This window comes from Aquarana catesbeiana, linkage group LG12 (genome assembly GCF_042186555.1).
Source record: "Aquarana catesbeiana isolate 2022-GZ linkage group LG12, ASM4218655v1, whole genome shotgun sequence".
Lineage (NCBI taxonomy): Eukaryota > Metazoa > Chordata > Amphibia > Anura > Ranidae > Aquarana > Aquarana catesbeiana.
In genome coordinates this window covers 48,321,389-48,341,301 of record NC_133335.1, presented here as the reverse complement: position 1 = coordinate 48,341,301, position 19,913 = coordinate 48,321,389, and the positions used below count along the sequence as shown (strand labels likewise).

Genomic DNA, 19,913 nt, shown 5'->3' with positions numbered 1-19,913 from the left:
TGGAGAGAGCCATGGTGGTCAATCTTGGCTGTGCTTCTGATATGGGTTACAAACCTGCCTCTTCATCTACATTACAGGGGGGGGGGCAGGCAATTGATAGATTACAGAAGATGGCTAAGAAGGAAGATATTCTATGCAGCTCACAGGAAGTGACAAGGATGCTGTATTTCTGGCAAGATCAACAGGTATTTCCTGTAATTGTGTAAAATGTTTTTGGCTTGAAAAAAAGAAAATCAATGCAGCCGCCACATCAAAGGCCTGTAAGCTGCAAAATCATTTCCCAATATAATACAATATCAAATGCAAAATCAAGAAACGATGTACTCTCAAAGACCTGTCACTGTGAGGACATTCAATTTATTAGTTTTCATAATAAAAAAAAAAAATCAATTTATTAAGACCCTAACCCTGTCTGCGTAACCATTCTGTAGGATTAAAGTTTAAAAGCTGTTTTGAAGTCGGTTCGAAACCAGTTCACGAATCAAACTCTCCTAAACCCATAATGGAAGAGAAGACATTCAGTGTTTACTTTGGAAGGAAGTCTTGTTCACCCATTCTCTCCATCCAGTATCCAAATACCCAATGGACACGGATGTGATGGCTTGAAGTCTGTATATAGCCATAGAACAATAGGAACTATGTCCCAGAGCTTGCAGTTTTTCTCCAAACTTACATGTGTGTCTTAGCATTTAGTCTCCTCTCCCTGCACAGACCTCAGTTCACGCTGTATCACACATTTTAAAGGGGCAGTCCATTCTAAACTGTTATTTCATTTTTGTTTGGACACTGGTCAGCCAAGTCAGCCAGCAGCCTTCTATCTTTTAGGGCCTCTAATGGGCAGATACTTAGCAAATATTTTGCCTCTGCATCTCTGATCTTGGAGTGTCCCTCCTGCTACAGTATAGGGAGTCTACACCCTTTCTTTCCATAATATATTATGCAACAAAGCTGAAAGATCCTGGTAACGGTTGTATCAGGTGAACAAACCAGAGCACAGAGTAGATAACGTATGCACATGGGTGATGCAACTCGCTACCATGGGCACAAATATGCGTTCTGTGTGGTCTGTACCCCCTTTTGTTTGTTGCCTCATTACTCATTTTCCGAGTTCAATTTTTACAGAGATGGTCAAGGCTCCACCCATTCTTCTGTTTTTCTTGCGGTATTGTGCTGTCCCGGTTATTTTATCCTCCTAACGTTGGCTGGACCGTGTTCTGTGCAGCATCTTACAATCATGACTGCTCTGGCAGTGAGTTACTTGTAAAAAAGGGATCATATGTTGCTTTGGGAAAAATAAAAGATTCTATTCCGGTGTTGGTTAAAATGCTAGAGACTAGAGGGCCAGTTTTGTTAGGCTTGGTTTTGGGCATTTTCAGATCTCAGTTTGACTGAAAGAACTGAAGGGCAGCCATGACACTATGATTAACCAAATCCTTCAATAATAACATAGAAACATGGGAGCAAGAAACACATGTACATCCATGCAGCAACAACCTGTCTAGCCATTTCCAAGGCATCAGTTTCTCACAAATATTGTTGGGCATTACATTCAGAGCAGAGGAGTGGATGATGATGATGTATGTATTGTGTCATTTTGTTAAAAATGTGAAAAATGATTGAACAATCCAGGGATTTATTACAAGATCTAGTTGTGGCGTTTGGTGGGCGTTCCCAGTATCTTCATCCTGTAGACGATTTAATTTGTTGTGTGTTTAGATGGCATAGAATTGTGTACTAAATAATAAAACCTCAATAGTAATGGCAGAGTGATTACATTTGGAACAAGCCCATAATTCAGTTTTTGAAAAAGATGTGTAAGGTTTCTTGTCGAAAACGCATCCTATACATATGGGATTCATGCCTGGAACACGTTTTCTTTTAAAGGCAAAACAAACGGTCTCTGCATATGCAGTTGCTGTTCCCCCTCAGCAAGCACACTATAGACAAGGAATGATACATAGGACAGCAGCAGCTGGTTATGGAATATACTACGCTGCTGCCAACAGTCCTGTGTGCTGCTGACTTGTGTTTGTTATTGGGCACATGAAGAGCCAATGATCACAATCGCAGTAAGAGCCTGCTGTCACTCAGTTCTTGAATGGCAGCAGTGCTTACTGGCACACATGACAGCAATGTGATAGACCTTCACTTGCCAACATGCATAATATTTAGAAGGGGATTTAAAAAAAAAAAAAAAAAAAAAAAAGCTAAAACGGAAATCATGAGTATTCGTTAACTTGCCTACAGGCTGTTGATAATACATTTTTGTGCTGTATAGGTTGGAGTACTAGGTAAAGAACTGTTGATTCCCCCCCCTTCCCCTTTTCCATTTGTTAGTGCAATTAGTGTGTGTTAATAGTTTAGTGCCTATTTGCAATAAGTGTTTACAAAACTCTGATTGCAAGTCAAGATTCTGTAAGCGGTAGATAGATCAGATTGGTGGCACCACATGGTCAGTGCTGGGTCACTTGCCTTGGGTAAAAACCAAGACTTCCTAGCTGTTTGTACACAGAGGGTTCCCGAAGAGAGTACAAATGTGGCAGTTTGATTATATGGTCAGATTGCAGGAGCCTTAAAGTGCCCCAGTGGCAATGTTGACTTTAGGAACAGTCCCTTCCAGGACCATGATGATGATTCAATGGCAGTGATGCATAAAGTGTTCTCCCCCGCTGCTAGTGGTGGAAGCCATTTTGGAACAATATTGTGAAAAAAAGAGGCATATCGGTGTCCCTAAACTAGGTTAAGACTTTTAGAAAAGTATTTCTACTTTTTGTAGGAAGAGAAGGTCATGTTCAGTCAAGCACTGACTTTCTCACCCTTTTATGGGCAATTTTGTGTTTTTTTTTGAGGTAGAACGACTACATTGATGTTTACGGCGGAGTGCATGTTGGCTTTTGCTTTAACTCTCCGAAACAGTGGCACTTAATCTACAATCCTACTCTATAGAGGCTTCTGAGATTTTGTAAAGGGGTATCTGCATGCTAGGTAGATTGCTTTGTGGTTTTTCCTGTATGTACACTATGTGTGGGTGGTCCCATTATGCAGAATGCTTTGTGTGGCTCTGCTTACAGCTCCTTGACTGGGAGTTGCAGCTTTTTTGAATTTATAAGGCTGTAGATGAACTTATTTTATAAAAATGGTTATTCAGAAGGTATATGCTATCCATACCAGTGTCCGGGACCTCACAAAGCCCTATGCATTAACTACTACGCTGATAAACAGATTAGCTGTGCTCTTATTGGTATAGGATAATTCCAAAAAGGCTGCCACCACTCTACAGCTCATATTCACTAAAATGCAAGCTAAATGGATACTGTAGCCACAGCAACCAATCAGAAACTAGCATTGGTCAACTTTGTGCAAAAAAAATTTACCAAAAAGCATGTAATATAGTACCGGGCCATCTTAACATTTCTCTCTGCTTAAATAAGTGAAGGGTGCCATTGTTGACTCTTCAATGTGTAAATGCTAGTTGCCTGGATGTCATGCTGAACCTTTTGCTTCAGTACTTTATTGATTTTTTTAGCAAGCATGCAGATAAGGTCTGTTGACTCCTCTGTGGCTCAGTGACGTGCAACAAGTATGCTAACCAGGAAAATCTAAGTACTGAAGTCAGAGGGTCAGTGTAACGGCCCAGCAACTGGTAGTGAACAGGGGCAGCCTCTGTTTTTCTTTAGTCAAACCTGTTATAAATGGTAAATATCTCAGAGAAGACTCCAGTGATGAGCTATTCCCACCAGCACTGCCCGTTCCATATTCACAGCCATTGGAAAGCCATACAGCCATGTTGTGCTCCTCCATTGGGTAAAATAGATATGTAAGGAATCCAAAGAGACCTCTTTAATGTAACTTTACCTTAAGTAAGGGGGTGAAGCCAAAATAGTGTGGGGAAAGCGCCACATCTGGAGTCTATGGGACACATAAAGAGGGATTCAACCTAAACGTGACAAATCTAAATAGGGCTGGCTTTGACTTTTAATCCTGGTGACTCCATTACATACTTTTTTGATACATTTTGTGGAATTGACCATTTAGTCTTGTTTGTGGCTAGCTTTAGAAAACAAAATTAGTGACTGACTGGTGTGCTGTGGCCTTGTGTAAACGTTGTACTTAAGTGCTGGGCAGTAAAATATCCCTTGTATAGAGGTGAGGGATACATAATTTGGGTAGTTGTTGATCCCATTTTAGTAAATAGTTTTTTCCTTTTTTTTCCTTTACAAGGGTCATATCTCCCCAATATCAAAGTGGACTAATGGCAGTGACATGTAATTAGGGGTCAGTCCTTTCTAGGATTACATTGCTCCAGCCTTTAAGACTGATAAGTTCATTGAGGCTTCTGTCGTATGAAGCCCACTAGCAGTTCTTCACTGTCCTTCAGGAAAGACAGTTTATTTTCCGGTTCTGGAAGACAGGGAGAGAGATCCCATAAATAGTCATTGTAGTTTCCCTGCTGCATCCCGTTCATTCTTCCCGCATTCCAACAGATCGCCATCTTGTCTGTCTTAGCAAGGCCTAGAGGTGTCATGGGAATGATAGAGAATATTGGGAAATGGCCAGAAGAGAGTGTGCCAGAGGTCCCAGGCAGTTGGCTATCCACCTCCAGACCTAAAGACAAAGCAAGAAAGACATGTATTGACTTTTAATTGAGGTTTGGAGGATAAAAAAAATGCATGGTATGCCATGGTATGGCAAGTATGCTCCTCAGTTCCATCTAGTAGCCATAACCTTGTATTTTCTGCATTCACATATTCAATCTGCAGAGAATATGTTCTGAGAACTTTCGGTCCATCCCCCCATCCCCCCCCACCCCCTTTTTCGGGTATGCAATTTTATTAAATACAGCCCCTCGGACTGCCAAGAATGAATACTGTATATCCTGGCAGACAAAGGCTAAAACATTTTTTGGGTGATTTTTGTATAATTTTTACAGAGGAACATCATTATATTTTCTGCCTTCTAGATGGGAAGACAGGGCTGCAACCTGTCGTTTTTGCAAGAACGTTGATCCTATATATATGGCCAGGCATTTGTGAACACTTTACCATCAAACTCATGGGCTTGTTGGACATCCCATTCTAAAACCATAGGCACTAATATGGAGTTTTCCCCCTTTGCAGCTAGAATAATCTCCACCCCTCTAGGAAGGCTTTCTACAAAATGTCTGAATGTGTCTATGGGGATTTGTGAGGTCATGTACTAGCAATTGATCCCATAGCTATTCAGTAGGGTGCGGCCTCTGCGCAGTCACTCAAGTTCCTCAGCTCTAAGCTCTTCAAACCGTGTCTTTTATGGAGCTGAATTTTTGCACCAAACTCAATGTGGAGAACTGTTCATATAATTGAAGATGGGCAGATGTACAGGAGGTGCAATATATATTTGTAAAAGAAACAAATATTGAACTTAAAGGTTTACAAATGCTGATAGTCCTGGATTAGTTAAATGCATGACATTGAAATGGCTGCAGTCTGGCTTGAAAGGGATGCTTTTATGCAACTGTATATAGTATCCCTGTCATGGTATCAATTCACAATTATATCACATTTTTTATTTTAGAATTTTCTCCACAATTACATGAAGACCAGACTATCCAGCAAAATGTCACCGACAGGTGTTGGGACAAACTATAACCCTACTAGGGGTGCATATGGCAGGATGGCACTGAAATATTTGACAATTTTCTTCTCAAATGCGCAATTCAGCTTTCCATTCACTTCGTTACAAAGCCTTCTGTATCCTGACAATGTTTTCCATTGATGGGTATAGAGGTTGTGGGAGACTTCAGACAGAGGCCATGAGGCTCCTGGCAAATGGAAAGTTCAGGGGATCGGGGGGGTAATAAAAAAATTAAATGGACAAAGTGCACTTTTAACTTAAAACCTCTTCCGCTGCCCAAGCAAAGATGGCAGTGTTAAATTGGTGTACATTTTAGCTGGTTCCTAAGGAATCTGCTGAAATGTGAGCCATGGGTGGCCCTGTTGAAGGAGCCAGGTGGAAAATTGTCAGCTGAAAAGCAGCTCCATCTAATCATTTGTAGTCACTGTTCAGACACAATGACAGCCATGGGGATCTCTATCAAAATATATTACCTGGTAGGGGAGATTCCTTCATCCATGCCATGTAGTGTGGATGGGAAATCGATGGAGAAATCTTAGGCTGGCTATACAATGTTTTTTTTTCATTCAGCCAGTTAGTTGAATGAAACATAACTAAGTCCACCATCTATGCAAACAGACAGGACAATGCATTCTGACAGCGGCACCCCGCTGCTGTCAGAATACACTAATCCGTGGCTGCAGCAACTTGTCATCCTAATCTGCTGGGCTGGACAAATTTGGATCAGTGTATTGGCAGCTTTAAGGTGGTTGTAAAGGCAGAAGGTTTTTCACCTTATTGCATTCTGTGCAGATTAAAAAAAAAAAAAAACCTTCTGCATGCAGCTTCCCCAACCCCCCATAGATACATACTCGAGTCCAATCTGGCTCCAGTAATGTGGACAAGAGCTGAGGCTGTCTCCCTCATTGGCTCAGATGCATCAGCAGGAATCATTGGCTCCCACTGCTGTCAATCAGGGCATGTGAGGGGGCAGGGCCAAGCCCCGCTCTGTCTTTCTTAAGGACACACAAAGCAGGGCTTGGGAGCAATCAACCACAAGTGGCTTGTTATGGGGACACTCAGCGGGGGGGGAGCCAGAAGCCCCGGTAGGGGACCCGAGAAGAGGAGGATTGAGGCTTTTTCGTCATTAGTCGAAGGAGCTTGCGTAAGATTTTCAGCCTGCCTGTGGCAGCTGCAGCTTTTGTTTGGATATTTTGACAGCCAGCAGGGCTGGCTGTTAAAATGAGCAGCTGATTGCATCATGTAGCTGGAGGAATCTGCAGAATGAACTATTGCATGACCAGCTTTAGAATTTGTCCACACCACTGTCCATTTTCCTGGACAGTTTGGTCTGCTGTAAGTGTGGGTAATAAACTATAAATATCTGTTATATAAAATTAAAAATAATTCAATGATCTCAATACATTCATTAACCAGTACAATTATTAATACTGTATAATATAGGTGTACAAGGATGAGATTTGTGTAACAGAAAAGATTTCTCTTACCTTCCCCTCCGAATATTTCTTGCCAAGTAAAAAAGAGAAAAATGGATGCATTAAATTCTAAAATCCCACAAATTGCAGCCTTTAAACAGTTTTAGAAAGATCACTATATAAACAAAAATTCTACAACACTTTAGAAGAAAAAAAAAAAAAAACACAGTTTAACAATATCATAGAGTAGGTAGAGGCTGTACTGGGTTCATCCAGAAGTGAAGGATGGGGCTTATTCACATAGGCGCAGAGCGCCATACACCTAAAAAAAATAAATAAATGAGTATTTCTGTGCCTGGAAGTGACAGGTGTTTGTTACAGTCGCTTGTACAAATTAGTGAAAAGGTTGAAGCTATACACTGGTAACCACACATAAGAGCAAACTGTCTGTTCAGGGGAACACGTACATCCCTGTATGCAAGTAATCGCTCAGATGTGCGGCTACCAGTATAAAGTCACAGGTTCTCATTGATTAGTGTGTGTTATATACAGATATATACAGTATCTTACAAAAGTGAGTACACCCCTCACATTTTTGTAAATATTTTATTATATCTTTTCATGTGACAACACTGAAGAAATGACACTTTGCTACAATGTAAAGTAGTGAGTTTACAGCTTGTATAACAGTGTAAATTTGCTGTCCCCCCAAAATAACTCAACACACAGCCATTAATGTCTAAACTGTTGGCAACAAAAATGAGTACACCCCTAAGTGAAAATGTCCAACTTTGGCTGAAAGTGTTAATATTTTGTTTGGCCACCATTATTTTCCAGCACTGCTTTAACCCTCTTGGGCATGGAGTTCACCAGAGCTTCACAGGTTGCCACTGGAGTCCTCTTCCACTCCGCAATGACAACATCATGGAGCTGGTGAATGTTAGAGACCTTGCGCTCCTCCACCTTCCGTTTGAGGATGCCCCACAGATGCTCAATAGGTTTTAGGTTTGGAGGTGTGTTTGGCCAGTCCATCACCTTTACCCTCAGCTTCTTTAGCAAGGCAGTGGTCGTCTTGAAGGTGTGTTTGGGGTTGTTATGTTGGAATACTGTCCTGTGGCCTCCGAAGGGAGGGGATCATGCTCTGCTTCAGTATGTCACAGTACATGTTGGCATTCATGGTTCCCTCAATGAACTGTAGCTCCCCAGAGCCGGAAGTACTCATGCAGCCCCAGACCATGACACTCCCACCACCATGCTTGACTGTAAGCAAGACATACTTGTCTTTGTACTCCTCACCTGGTTGCCGCCACACAAGCTTGACACCATCTGAACCAAATAATATCTTGGTCTCATCAGACTACAGGACATGGTTCCAGTAATCCATGTCCTTAGTCTGCTTTTTTTCAGCAAACTGCTTGCAGGCCTTCTTGTGCATCATCTTAAGAAGAGGCTTCCTTCTGGGACAACAGCCATGCAGACCAATTTGATGCAGTGTGCAACATATAGTCTGAGCACTGACAGGCTGACCCCCCTCCCCTTCAACCTCTGCAGTAATGCTGGCAGCACTCACACGTCTATTTCCCTCTGGATATGATGCTGAGCCCGTGCACGCAACTTCTTTGATCGACCATGGTGAGGCCTGTTCTGAGTGGAACCTGTCCTGTTAAACTGCTGTATGGTCTTGCCTACTGTGCTGTAGCTCAGTTTCAGGATCTTGGCAATCTTCTTATATCATAGGCCATCTTTATGTAGAGCAACAATTCTTTTTTTCAGATCCCCAGAGAGTTCTTTGCCATGAGGTGCCATGTTGAACTTCCAGTGGCCAGTATGAGAGAGTGAGAGCGATAACACCAAATTTAACACACCTGCTCCCCATTCACACCTGAGGCCTTGTAACACTAACGAGTGACATGACATCAGGGAGGGAAAATGGCTAATTAGGCCCAATTTGGAAATTTTCACTTAGGGGTGTACTCACTTTTGTTGCCAGCGGTTCACACATTAATGGCTGTGTGTTGAGTTATTTTGAGGGGACAGCAAATTTACACAGTTATACAATCTGTACACTCACTACTTTACATTGTAGCAAAGTGTCATTTCTTCAGTGTTGTCACATGAAAAGATAGAAAATATTTACAAAAATGTGAGGGGTGTACTCACTTTTGTGAGATACTGTTTATAAAAAAGTCTTTCATAGTGTACAGCTCTCTGCATACTAAGTGTGCTAAATTAAATTAGATGTAAACCCAAATCAAATGCTTTTTTATTTTTTTTTTTTTTTTTAATAGGGCACACAGTATTTTAGCACTGTTTTACACTTTGATGCACCTCAGTGCTGCTGTTCTCCCTGTAGCCCTTTCCTGTCTATATGCATGGTGGTGATGGATGCATAGCATTTTGTTATTGGCAGTTTCCAGGTAGCGATAACAGTGGACCATGCCTGTGTAAAGTGTTGGCACAGCCACCTGTAATCTCTTGTGTTGTCACATGGGGCTCTCCCAGCAGAGAACAACTGGGAAACAGGGACTGAGCGTTGCCCCTCTATGACTGGAAGTGCCAGAACAAGGATGTATGCATTGGAGCATTACTAGGTGTTTTAATAAAGCTGCACATTTAAAAATACTAAAAATAATTTTTGAAATGATGAACATGTTCAGGCTTATATGAGGGCTTAGTGATTGGATTTACTTTTTTTTTTTTTTTTTTGCCTCTTTCCTGTCTGTTACCAGGACAGTGCTGGCAGGTTATGCTGTGGGAGTTTAGGTGTGACGGGGTCATCTACCATTCAGCGTCTCAGAACATTACTGTATCACCAGATTTTACAGATATTGCATAGCAACCAAATGCTACAGGCATGTGATACAGGCTTAACGAATATGGCTGGTGGTGATCTGTCATGGGCCCTACCGCCCCGCAGTCTAATGCTGTCGGGAAGGAGATGGTGGATCTTGGAGCCAAGGAAAAAGTAGAGGCCTTTATACAGCATACAAAATGGTTGAGAGGATTTCAGCTACATAAAGCTTTATGAATCGGGGAGGTGTTTAGTGGTGCAGTGAGACTAATGGCAGATAAGTCCTTTTAATTGCAAATTTGTTGTACTCTGTAACAATGGATTCAGTGGATGCAATTAGACAAATTTAGCCTGTCAATGGGTCTTTTTTTTTCTATGCAATTTATTTTTAAAAGACAATATACTGTAAGCCAGTTCATTTGTGAGAAATGCAGTGCTATGTAAGGCCGGCCATAGACCATTGCACTCCAAATTCCTGCTGAACCGGCTGATATTTGAACTGCGTGTAGGCAGGCTGAGTGTACCAAGTTAATCAATCAACCTGGGTACAACCAGCCTGCCAGATTTACTTGCAATTATCGCTAGCGGCTGCTAGAGCCACTAGCAATAATCACTGTCTGCTCCCTTCTCCTCCCCTCTGGAGAATAGGAGGGATTCCCCCCCTGTTTTGATGGGGTAAAATGATAATGGTGGCATTGATAAATTATTTATTTCTATTCTGTTCAATCTCTTCTAATAAGAATGAGTAACATGCCACATATGGGGAAGTTGATTTTGATTGACGGTTAAGATACAATAATTTTTTTTTGCAATAGAGAGAGCACACAGAGTTCCATATAGAGCGCCACTTCCAGGGGTCAGCCTAGATCATTTTTGGTAAAATTACTTTTTTTTTTTAAAGATAAAGAGACTATACTCCAGAAGGCTAGGGAAAGGAGAGCTATATACTACAATGGAGTCAAGATTTTATTCTTTCCAGATTTCTCCCCAGAACTGCAAAAAAAGAGCCAAGTTTGCAGAGATCGAGAAAAAATTACAGCAATTCAAAATTGTATACGCTATGTTATATCCCTCTCAGCTACGGGTAGTGGCATTAGGTGAAACACACTTTTTCTATGCTCCAAATGAGGCACTTATGTGGCTGGAGAAAAATGAAGTGAAGATACGAAGTAAACAGAAAGATCAAGAGCGGAGTCCTAGAGACTAAATATGATGCATAATAATTTAGCTCTGAATGAGCGATTATTTATTTATTTTTTTCTTCTTTTTTTTTGGTTAGCTAGGGGAGGAGAATGACTGTTGTGCGTTCTCAGTTGGGTTGGATTTGTTTTTTCCCTTTCCCTCTGTCTTTCCTCCCCCGGGAGGGAAGGGAGAGGAGATGGGAAATGCTTTTGTTACAGGAACGGATCACTTCAAATGCCCTTGGTATAGGCCTAGTGAGGGCCAGGTGTGGGGTGTGAAAGGTTTTTTTTTTTTTTTTTTCGTTGTCTTATGTGGTTTTCTTTTGGTGTTGTTCCTTTGTTGTTTTTTTTATAGTACTGCATGTTGTTTGTAAGTTTGTCTTTTTTTCTTTGTTTAGTATTGATGGGGAAAAGATATTGTATGGGAAATTTCAATTTAAATATTGGTTGTACAGGTTTAGTGAGGTTCATGTGTGGGTGGTGAAAGAGTGCTGTAAGAGGTTAGATAAAACTGGTTAACTTTTTATTTTTTGTATTAAAAACACTATTAAGGGAATTGAGAATTGTGTGGAAACATGTCTAAAAAACATTGCACTAAAAATATTATAAAGGGATTTGAGAATCATGTGGAAACATGTCTAAAAAACACAGTACTCACTTATTATGGTATATACAGGGAAACACAATATTAAATAGGTTAGAAGGTGGAAATAGTAGAATAATGAGGATAAAAAACATAGTTAGGATTGGGGATACTAAGCTATTGATAACTGAATCTTTTTTTGTATGCAGTCTAAAGTGGTAAATGTATGCTCTTGGAATGTTCAAGGATTGGGAGACCCTATAAGGAGAGCTGTGGTTTTTGCTGCAGTGATAGCTCACCGGGCCTCTGTGGTCTGCCGGCAGGAGACGCACCTAACTAGAGAGTCAATATCGCATTTAAAAAGAAGAAACTTCCAGACCCAATATCACTCGGGGGAGTGAGTGTTTTGATTTGGACAGGGGTGGAGTTCTCCTGCAGGCAGATTAGTATAGATGAGAGAGGCCGGTATATTTTCTTGTACTGTACTATTGGGAGTATGACTTGTATTTTGGCCTATATATATATATATATATATATATATATATATATATATATATATATATATATATATCCCCCCATTTAAAGCGGAGGTTCTATATCAATTGATGAAATTTATATCTATCTGACAAACCAGATGTCCCAATAATAGCAGTAGGAGATTTCAACATGGTACTGGATGGGCAGATAAATGTCCACCAGGAAATCAGGCTGGAAAAGGGGTTATCACGCTCTCACAAATTATATGAGAATTAGGATTGGGGGTGTGACAGACCTAGCCAGGAGAGAGACTTTTGGAGGGGACTGAATGCTAACCTCTTGCCGATCGATCGTGGGCCCTGGCATTTGGGGGAACGGTGCTCTTTGTGAGCTGTATGCCTGGGGACCCTTGAGGTGGTATTACTGTGGATTCGGATCCTGGTACCCCAGGACACACAGACTCTGGGGACCCTGGATTTGCCATATTAGAAATAGTGGCTGATTCATAATGCTGGGACAAATACTGTTAGGAGATGCTGATGTCAATTCCAGCCACCTGTCTGTCTGTTGCCTGCTAGAATGTGTATTGCAGGAGGGGATGGGAGGAAGTCCTGAGGGATATATCAAACGAACAGTGGAAGCATATCCTGGAAATAGGTCCTTTAAGCACCCTGTCACCATCACAATCAGTGTCATACTTAATGCTGCTGCATAGAGCATATAAGACACCTCAAAAACTATTTTTATATAGGTGGAGGATGGATGCTAAATTCCCAAGATGTAGGGACCCAAAAGGAGACCTAGTTCATATGATGTGGAGGTGCCCCAAGCTAAATAGGTACTGGAATGAAGTTATTGGAAAAATAAGGTATTTGGAATAACTCTTGACCTAGACCCCAAGATATGCCTACTGGGTTGTATGGAAAAGGATAACATGTGGGGGAAACAAACTGCAATAGTTAGATGCCTTTTTCTTGCACGGAAATTGATAGCAAGGAGGTGGTTGGCGTTAAATCCACCAACCCGCGTAGAATGGGAGGATGAGGTTAATAAAACAATCAGAAAGGAAAGATTTGTGTATAATAAAAGGGGAAATGCCAAAATGTTTAAAAAAATATGGGAATGCTGGATTAGCAGATAAGGTAAGGGTGCGATGTAAAATTAAGGATAATGGGGCCCTCTCTCTTGTGGATTCCAGGAAATTTTTATTTATTTTTTTTTCTCTCCTTTTATGCCTTTTGGAATTATGTATAGTAAATTAAAAAAAAAAAAGTATATTATTTTTGATAGGGGAAAAATGAATGGTAGTGCATTATATAAATAAAGGTATGTATGTTAAATGTTGGAGTGGTGGGTTAAAAGAGTAAGTGAAGGATGTACAAAAATGTGTATTTGTTCTTTATCTTTTTTATACTAGTATATTATATATTTATATTTAGTTCCAAAAGTGGAACTTCCGCTCATTCGTCTCCTCTCCCCCTCCGGTGCCACAATTGGCACCTTTCAGGGGGGGGCAGGATACCTGTTCCCGCTTCCAGTAGTCTGGGCCGTGGCCCGTGACATCACCACGGGGCTCCCTCACTCCTCCCCCTGTCCCTGGGCCAGTAGGAGAGAGGAGCGGGGCCTCACGCATGCGCAGTAGGGTTCCCGGCGTGAAGCCATAAAGCAGTAGCACCCTACAGCTGATGGAAACATCAGCTGCGGTACCGACATCGCTGGACTCCAGGACAGGTAAGTGTCCTATTGTTAAAAGCCAGCAGCTACAGTATGTGTAGCTGCTGGATTTTTTTTTTTTTTTGGCCGGAACACTGCTTTAATCACTTCAGAGTTATGACAGGTGTGATTTAGGTCATATTGTAATCTTAACTTACAAGAAATAGTAAAATCAGTCTGCCACTTACTTGAATCCCCAGCCCGTTCCCCCCAGTACAATGGCAGCAATGAGCACAGCTCCTGCAATGGACCCAATGATGATGTTTGTGCCACTTGGACCTGCAGTAAACATATACAAGTCATAAGGGTTATCAATGATGTACAAAGTGTAGTAACACAGCCAACAGATTTCACTTGAACTCCCTTCAGTCTCTGCTTATTACTTGCACTGATCACGTGTGCAATGCTTTGCAGGCTCCTGGTGGGAAAAATAAACGCACATATTTTTTCCCTGCAAAAAAAAAAAAAAAAATGTGCACTTATTTTTAGGTAATGCACAGGGGCTAATAATAGTTCTCTTCTCTATCTCATAATGAAAGACACAGAGGTTAATTGCCCTGGCTGAGAGTGCTCATCGGAGTGTTCTGGCAGGGGGGCTGTCCCCCTTTCAGAACACAAAAGCACAGGAGGGGAGATTGCTGTACTAACATCGGATAGTTAGTACAGTGGTTCTGACCTGAGCTGTCAGATTTTTTTTTCCGTTCAACCCAGTGGGCCGTGTGTACTAGGCTTAAATCAGTGCTTCATAACTCACCAAATTCTTTGATAAAGCACACCTGTCATCAAAGCTTTAAAATTTAGAATGAGGCAAATTTACTTCATACCATCTAAAGTATGAAGTGCTTAGCAATGTACAGTGGGTATAATAAAGAACCACCCCCCTTTAAAATCACATTTTGTTGCTTTTCAGCCTGAAATAAAGACAGACAGTTTTTGTTTTATCCAGCTGGATTTACTCAGTGCAACTTATAACATCCAAGTGAAACATATAACACCAACATGTCAGAAATAAAAAAATACAAATAAAAAACAGAATAACTGAGTCGGAAAAAGGATCACCCCCCTCCTAAAAATGACTTGTAAACTAAACAGGTGTAGCCAATCACCTTCTCAATGGCACACAAAGCCATTTGATTTTCAACTGTGATCAGTTGTGGTCATTTTGATTGGTTCAGCATGAAAAGAGCTTTCCTGGAAAATTTTAGTCTCTGGTAGTGCAAATGAAGCAATCAATTATGGGTGGCAAGGTACTGTCAAAAGATCTCCGGGATAAAGTTATGAACAGGCACAAGTCAGGAGATGGATACAAAAAAACTTCAAAGGCTTATCAATGCCTGGAAGAAGAGTGAAGTCTATTATTAGGAAGTGGAAGGTATTTGGTACAACACAGACCCTCCCTGGATCAGGATGTTGCTCCAAACTGGATGAAAGATCCAGGAGGAAACTGGTCAGAGAGGCTACCAAAAGGCCTACAGCAACTCTGAAGCAGTTGCAGGAATTTATGACAAAGAGTGGTCATTGTGTGCATTTGACATCAATATCACAAATTCTCCACAAATGTGGCTTGTATGGGAGGGTTGTAAGAAAAAAGCCACTCCTCAAGAAAGGCCACATGCAGTCACGCCTGAGCTTTACCAAAATGCACCTTGAAGATTCTGAAGCCACATGGAAAAAGGGGTTATCGTCAGATGAGACTAAAATTTTATTATTTAGCCTCAACAGCAAACAATATGTATTTTGGAAATCCAATACAGCTCACCATCCAAATAACACCATTCCTACAGTAAAGCATGGAGGTGGTAATATCCTGTTATGGGGGTGTTTCTGCAAGAAAGTTGTCAATGGGAAGAAAGTTTACCTTCCAACATGACAATGACCCAAAGCACACTGCAAAAATGACCACACAGTGGTTGAAGGAGAAGAAAAGTGACTTTTCTTGCATGGCCTAATCAGAGCCCTGACTTAAACCCCATTAAAAATCTGTGGAATGACTTGAAGACTGCAGTCCACAAACGGTCACTATCAAATTTAACTGACCTTGAGCAATTCTGCAAAGAAGAGTGGGCAAATATTGCAGAGTCTAGATCTGGAATGTTATTAGAGACATATCCCAACTGACTAAAGGCTGTAATAAAGCAAAAGGTGGTTCAACAAAATACTGACACAAGGGGGTGATCACTTTTCCAAACCAGTGATTCTGTTTTTGAATTTTATTTTTTCTGACATGTTGGTGTTCTATCTTTCACTTGGATGTTATAAGTTCAGACTGCAGAGCAACAAAATGTGCTTATTTTAAAGAGGTAGGGGGTGATTATTTTCTATACCCACTGTATAGCCAGGTCTATGCCCTTACTTCACATGGGGAAAATGGGGGGTTGCATTGCCCCAGTAAAATACTAACTTCAAGAAAAGTCCGGTAGAATAGAATGCTAAAGGTATCGTATAGCAGTTGTTCTCAATCCTGTCCTCAACTACCCCAAACAGGCCATGTTTTGGGAATTTCTCTTAGATAAAATAGCTGTTCAAAGTACCAAGTCATTGACTCTGATTTAAAGCACCTGTGCAAGATAAAGCGAAACCTGCAAACATGGCCTGTTGGGGGTACTTGAGGACAGGGTTGAGAACCACTGTCATATAGCCACAGATGGTGCCTTCTATGTAGTGTAGTGGGGGTGTTTATACTCGTTTTTAACTGTACCTGATAGATGTGCTTTAAGCTAAAGCTGTACAATTCAGAGTGAATGATGGAAAAATACAAAAGCAGAGAGATACCGTGAGCGGCGAAAACTGCTTGTTAAAACTATAAGTAGAACCAGAGATCTCGTATGCAAGCCTCAACTTTTCCTGTAAGGTTTGAAGTTGCTCCTCCTGACTCTAAAGCCCTACGATTGGCTCTTCATTCTGATTGGAGTGGCCTTATTGACCAATAGGCTGCTTTCAAGAGGAGGAAGTGGTGAGACCGAGCTCAACTTTACAGAACTAGTTGAAATTTGTATATATCGGCCTATATCTCCGAATCTTAGTTGTTTTGACATGCAGTTTTTGCTGCTTATGTATTTTCTTCATCATGGGCTTAGTTTAAATTGGCCTGGACTGTGAACGATTTGCTTCAAAGAATACAAGCACCTTTGCAGTAGCCAGTTCACCTGGACCTAAGATTAGCTATATGCAGTGTCGTTTGTTAGCAGTAATCAGATAATGTACAGTTGACACATCAGCAGAAAATGTTCCTCATCTATTACGCTAATCCATGAGAGGACCAAAACTAGAGCACACAGATGATATTTGTGAGTTTACTACCATTTGTTTGTTTTTTACAGTGTTGCAGTGAACCATTCTGCGTGTCCTTTCTCTGCTGGTTATTAGTTGATAAACTGCTTGCTGAATTCGCTCCAACCTCCAGAATAATAAGAAGGCTATAAAGTTAGTGTTTTGGTTTCACAGCACACCTCACTTTCCCATTGAGGATAATGCAGAAGTCAGTCTTGTTTTGTCACTTTTTGTTTTGTCTTTGTTTGGGAAAGTCAATTTAATCCAAAATCAGATGTTAAACATGAACTTTCTAATGACATTTGTCATGTCCTTGAATATATTGATGAGGATTTTTGTATGAACGTTTTGTTCAAAAATCCACTAGCGTCCCTGGTCTCATCTCGTCGCTCTACACCTCTGATAATGGTAGATTGTCTTTATCAACCCTTTCCTATGTGACACAATGTGAGCGAGATCTTGGATCGAGTATTGAGGGGGAGGACTTGAGTAAAGCCTGGACAACAATATCAAATTGCTCATTCAACACTGCCACCCTCAAGGCTGCTTATAAAGTGCTCCTGCGGTGGTACTGGGTCCAGGCTAGGCTTGCCCACGCTCATCCTGAAAGCAGCAATGGATGTTTTCGGAATTGTGGTCAGCGTGGGACGTCCTACATATATGGTGGTCCTGCCCACGTTTGATCAGCTTCTGGTACATAGTGTTTGGCCTATTGCAGACTTCATTCCATGTGACGGTCCGAAAGGATGCCCGACTGGCTCTCTCGCCCATGCCTGGAAGACCCCAGCTGTTACCTTCCAGGGGGTGAATATCAGAATGACCTCTCTGATGGTTAGTAAGCAGATGTCCAGTATATTGAGGGACTCGCATGCAAAATTCTTTAAAATCTGGGAACCGTGGATAAGTTATTCTTTCCCGTCCCTGCCCATGACTATGTATGGTCGACTTTAAAGCTTGCTTGCATGGGTCCCGTGTCCGTGGTGCTCGCCCTCTCCTGGGGCCGCTCACCTTTTCTCTTTTCTTTCTCTCTCTTTCTCTGTTTGCTCCTTTTCTCCCTTCATTCTTGATATGAAGGCTATCAGTACAGATTGCTGTTCTCTAAGGAGTAGAGTATTATAGCCTGTGATATCTACCAAATACCTAATTGCTCCTCTATGGTCTTGGTAAAAGTTTTTTTGTTTAGTTATGCATTACACGTTCATACTCTGCTTCTTCACATGCTTGTCTGAAGATGCCCCTGCGTGGGCAAACCATGGCATGCTATGATTCTTAAAACTTTAATAAAAATATTGAAACAGAAAAAAAAAAAAAATATCTACTAGTGTTTGGCCAGCTTAACGTGGTTGTAAAGGCAGGACATTTTTTTTTTTTACCTTAATGCATTCCCTACATCAGTATTTCCCCCTCACCCTGTGTCTGTTCTCAAGCCAGTGCTCAGCTCTCTGCCCTTTCGCTGTTCACAGAGGCAGCAGCAGTCAGTGGCTCCTGCTGCTATCAATCAAATTCTGTGAGCAGGGGCAGGGCCGAGCCACACTGTCTGTGCCTATGGACACAAACAGCGTGCCTTGGGAGTGAACACGAAGGTGTGACCCCATAGGAAGCAGATTCTTATGGTCGCCCACAGAGAAGAGGAGGAGCAGAGAGTGTTGGCAGGCAACCTGAGAGGAGGAGGAGGAGCGGAGAGTGTCAGCAGGCGACCTGAGAAGAGGAGGATCAGGGCCACTCTGTGCAAAACTGATATTCAAATCGGTCACAGCACTTGCATACACTGACGTATAATGCTATTTTTTATCCAATGAGAAAAACCCAAAACTTAGAGCATAAAGAGGAGAAAATATTAGTAGATCAATCAGCTTGTCATGTGAAAATAGAGCCAAGTCTGTACCCTTATATTTGTCCACCAGCCCGGTGACTTTAGGAACAGGAAGAGGATCAAATACACTACAGTCTTTTCCAGTCCAGTCTAAATGACAGATGCATTTCCCCTCATTACTGCAAACCTGCAAACAGAAAAAAAAACTTTTAAATTGCCAATAACAAAGCATAGGGATCATAAGAGAATGTAAAGGTGTGAAATGTGACTAGCCAGGATTGAACTGAAGTCTACAGAGGAGGAGATTTTGAAGCCTAATTGGGTTAGCATTAAACTAAACCCTTCTATCCTTTTGCAGCTGAGGATGGTGCCATTTTAACTTTTTTTTTAGATCTCCAGTTGCTGTGGTGCTGCACACGTGATCAGCTATGAGGCCAGCCATTTGAGGGCCTTAAGAGTTTGGTTGGAAGCTGACAGAGGTACACTGGCAACTGTTATCGCCAGAAGCATGCCTTGAATGTAGCATACACTGCACATGCATTTAATATGCAAAATGTAAATGAAAACATAAATTGGTATGTTTGATTAAGGATTTATTAACATTTATTGAACATTTCTACTTGAGATCCCTTTTGGGAAACTGTTTGATTAGTGTATATAGTTTCACTTTAAGCACAGCATGCTAGGGCTGCAGATGCAAGTTTGATTTACTGTTTGTCTTCTGCACTTTTCCTATATAAAATAGGCTTCTGATAAATACCATTCTAGATTACCAAAATGGAATCTTCAAATTACAGTGTATTAAAAAAAAACTAAGTCATGTTAATGGTGGGTTACACAATTTGTGTTCTCCATAACTCATTGACACTTAAGAACCTACCCCATGGCTAGAGCACACATCTCCGCTCCCACTGCTTGGACATGTGCTGAAGTTGAATATGGTTGCCAGTAGGCACTTCCGATCTAGGCACATCATGTTGGGTCCACATGGTGTCCCATCCTCTACATAACCCAAACCTGAGCCATCTGGCAGCATCACCTGACCCCCTCTGTAATA

At 41.3% G+C, this 19,913-nt stretch overlaps 1 protein-coding gene across 1 annotated transcript in view; it reads right to left on the bottom strand.

Annotated features, from left to right (window-relative positions):
* Nucleotides 1-341: 341 nt before the first annotated feature.
* ADAM11 (ADAM metallopeptidase domain 11) overlaps nt 342-19,913 on the bottom strand; it is a 98,525-nt gene continuing 78,953 nt past the window's right edge. Inside the window, exons 23-27 of the mRNA XM_073607717.1 lie at nt 19,737-19,905; nt 18,929-19,043; nt 13,962-14,052; nt 7,101-7,118; nt 342-4,605 (exon numbers count right to left, since the gene is read on the bottom strand). Of these exons, the coding sequence (XP_073463818.1) occupies nt 4,590-4,605; nt 7,101-7,118; nt 13,962-14,052; nt 18,929-19,043; nt 19,737-19,905 (409 nt within the window). The 3' untranslated portion in view covers nt 342-4,589. The remainder of the gene's footprint in view (nt 4,606-7,100; nt 7,119-13,961; nt 14,053-18,928; nt 19,044-19,736; nt 19,906-19,913) is intronic.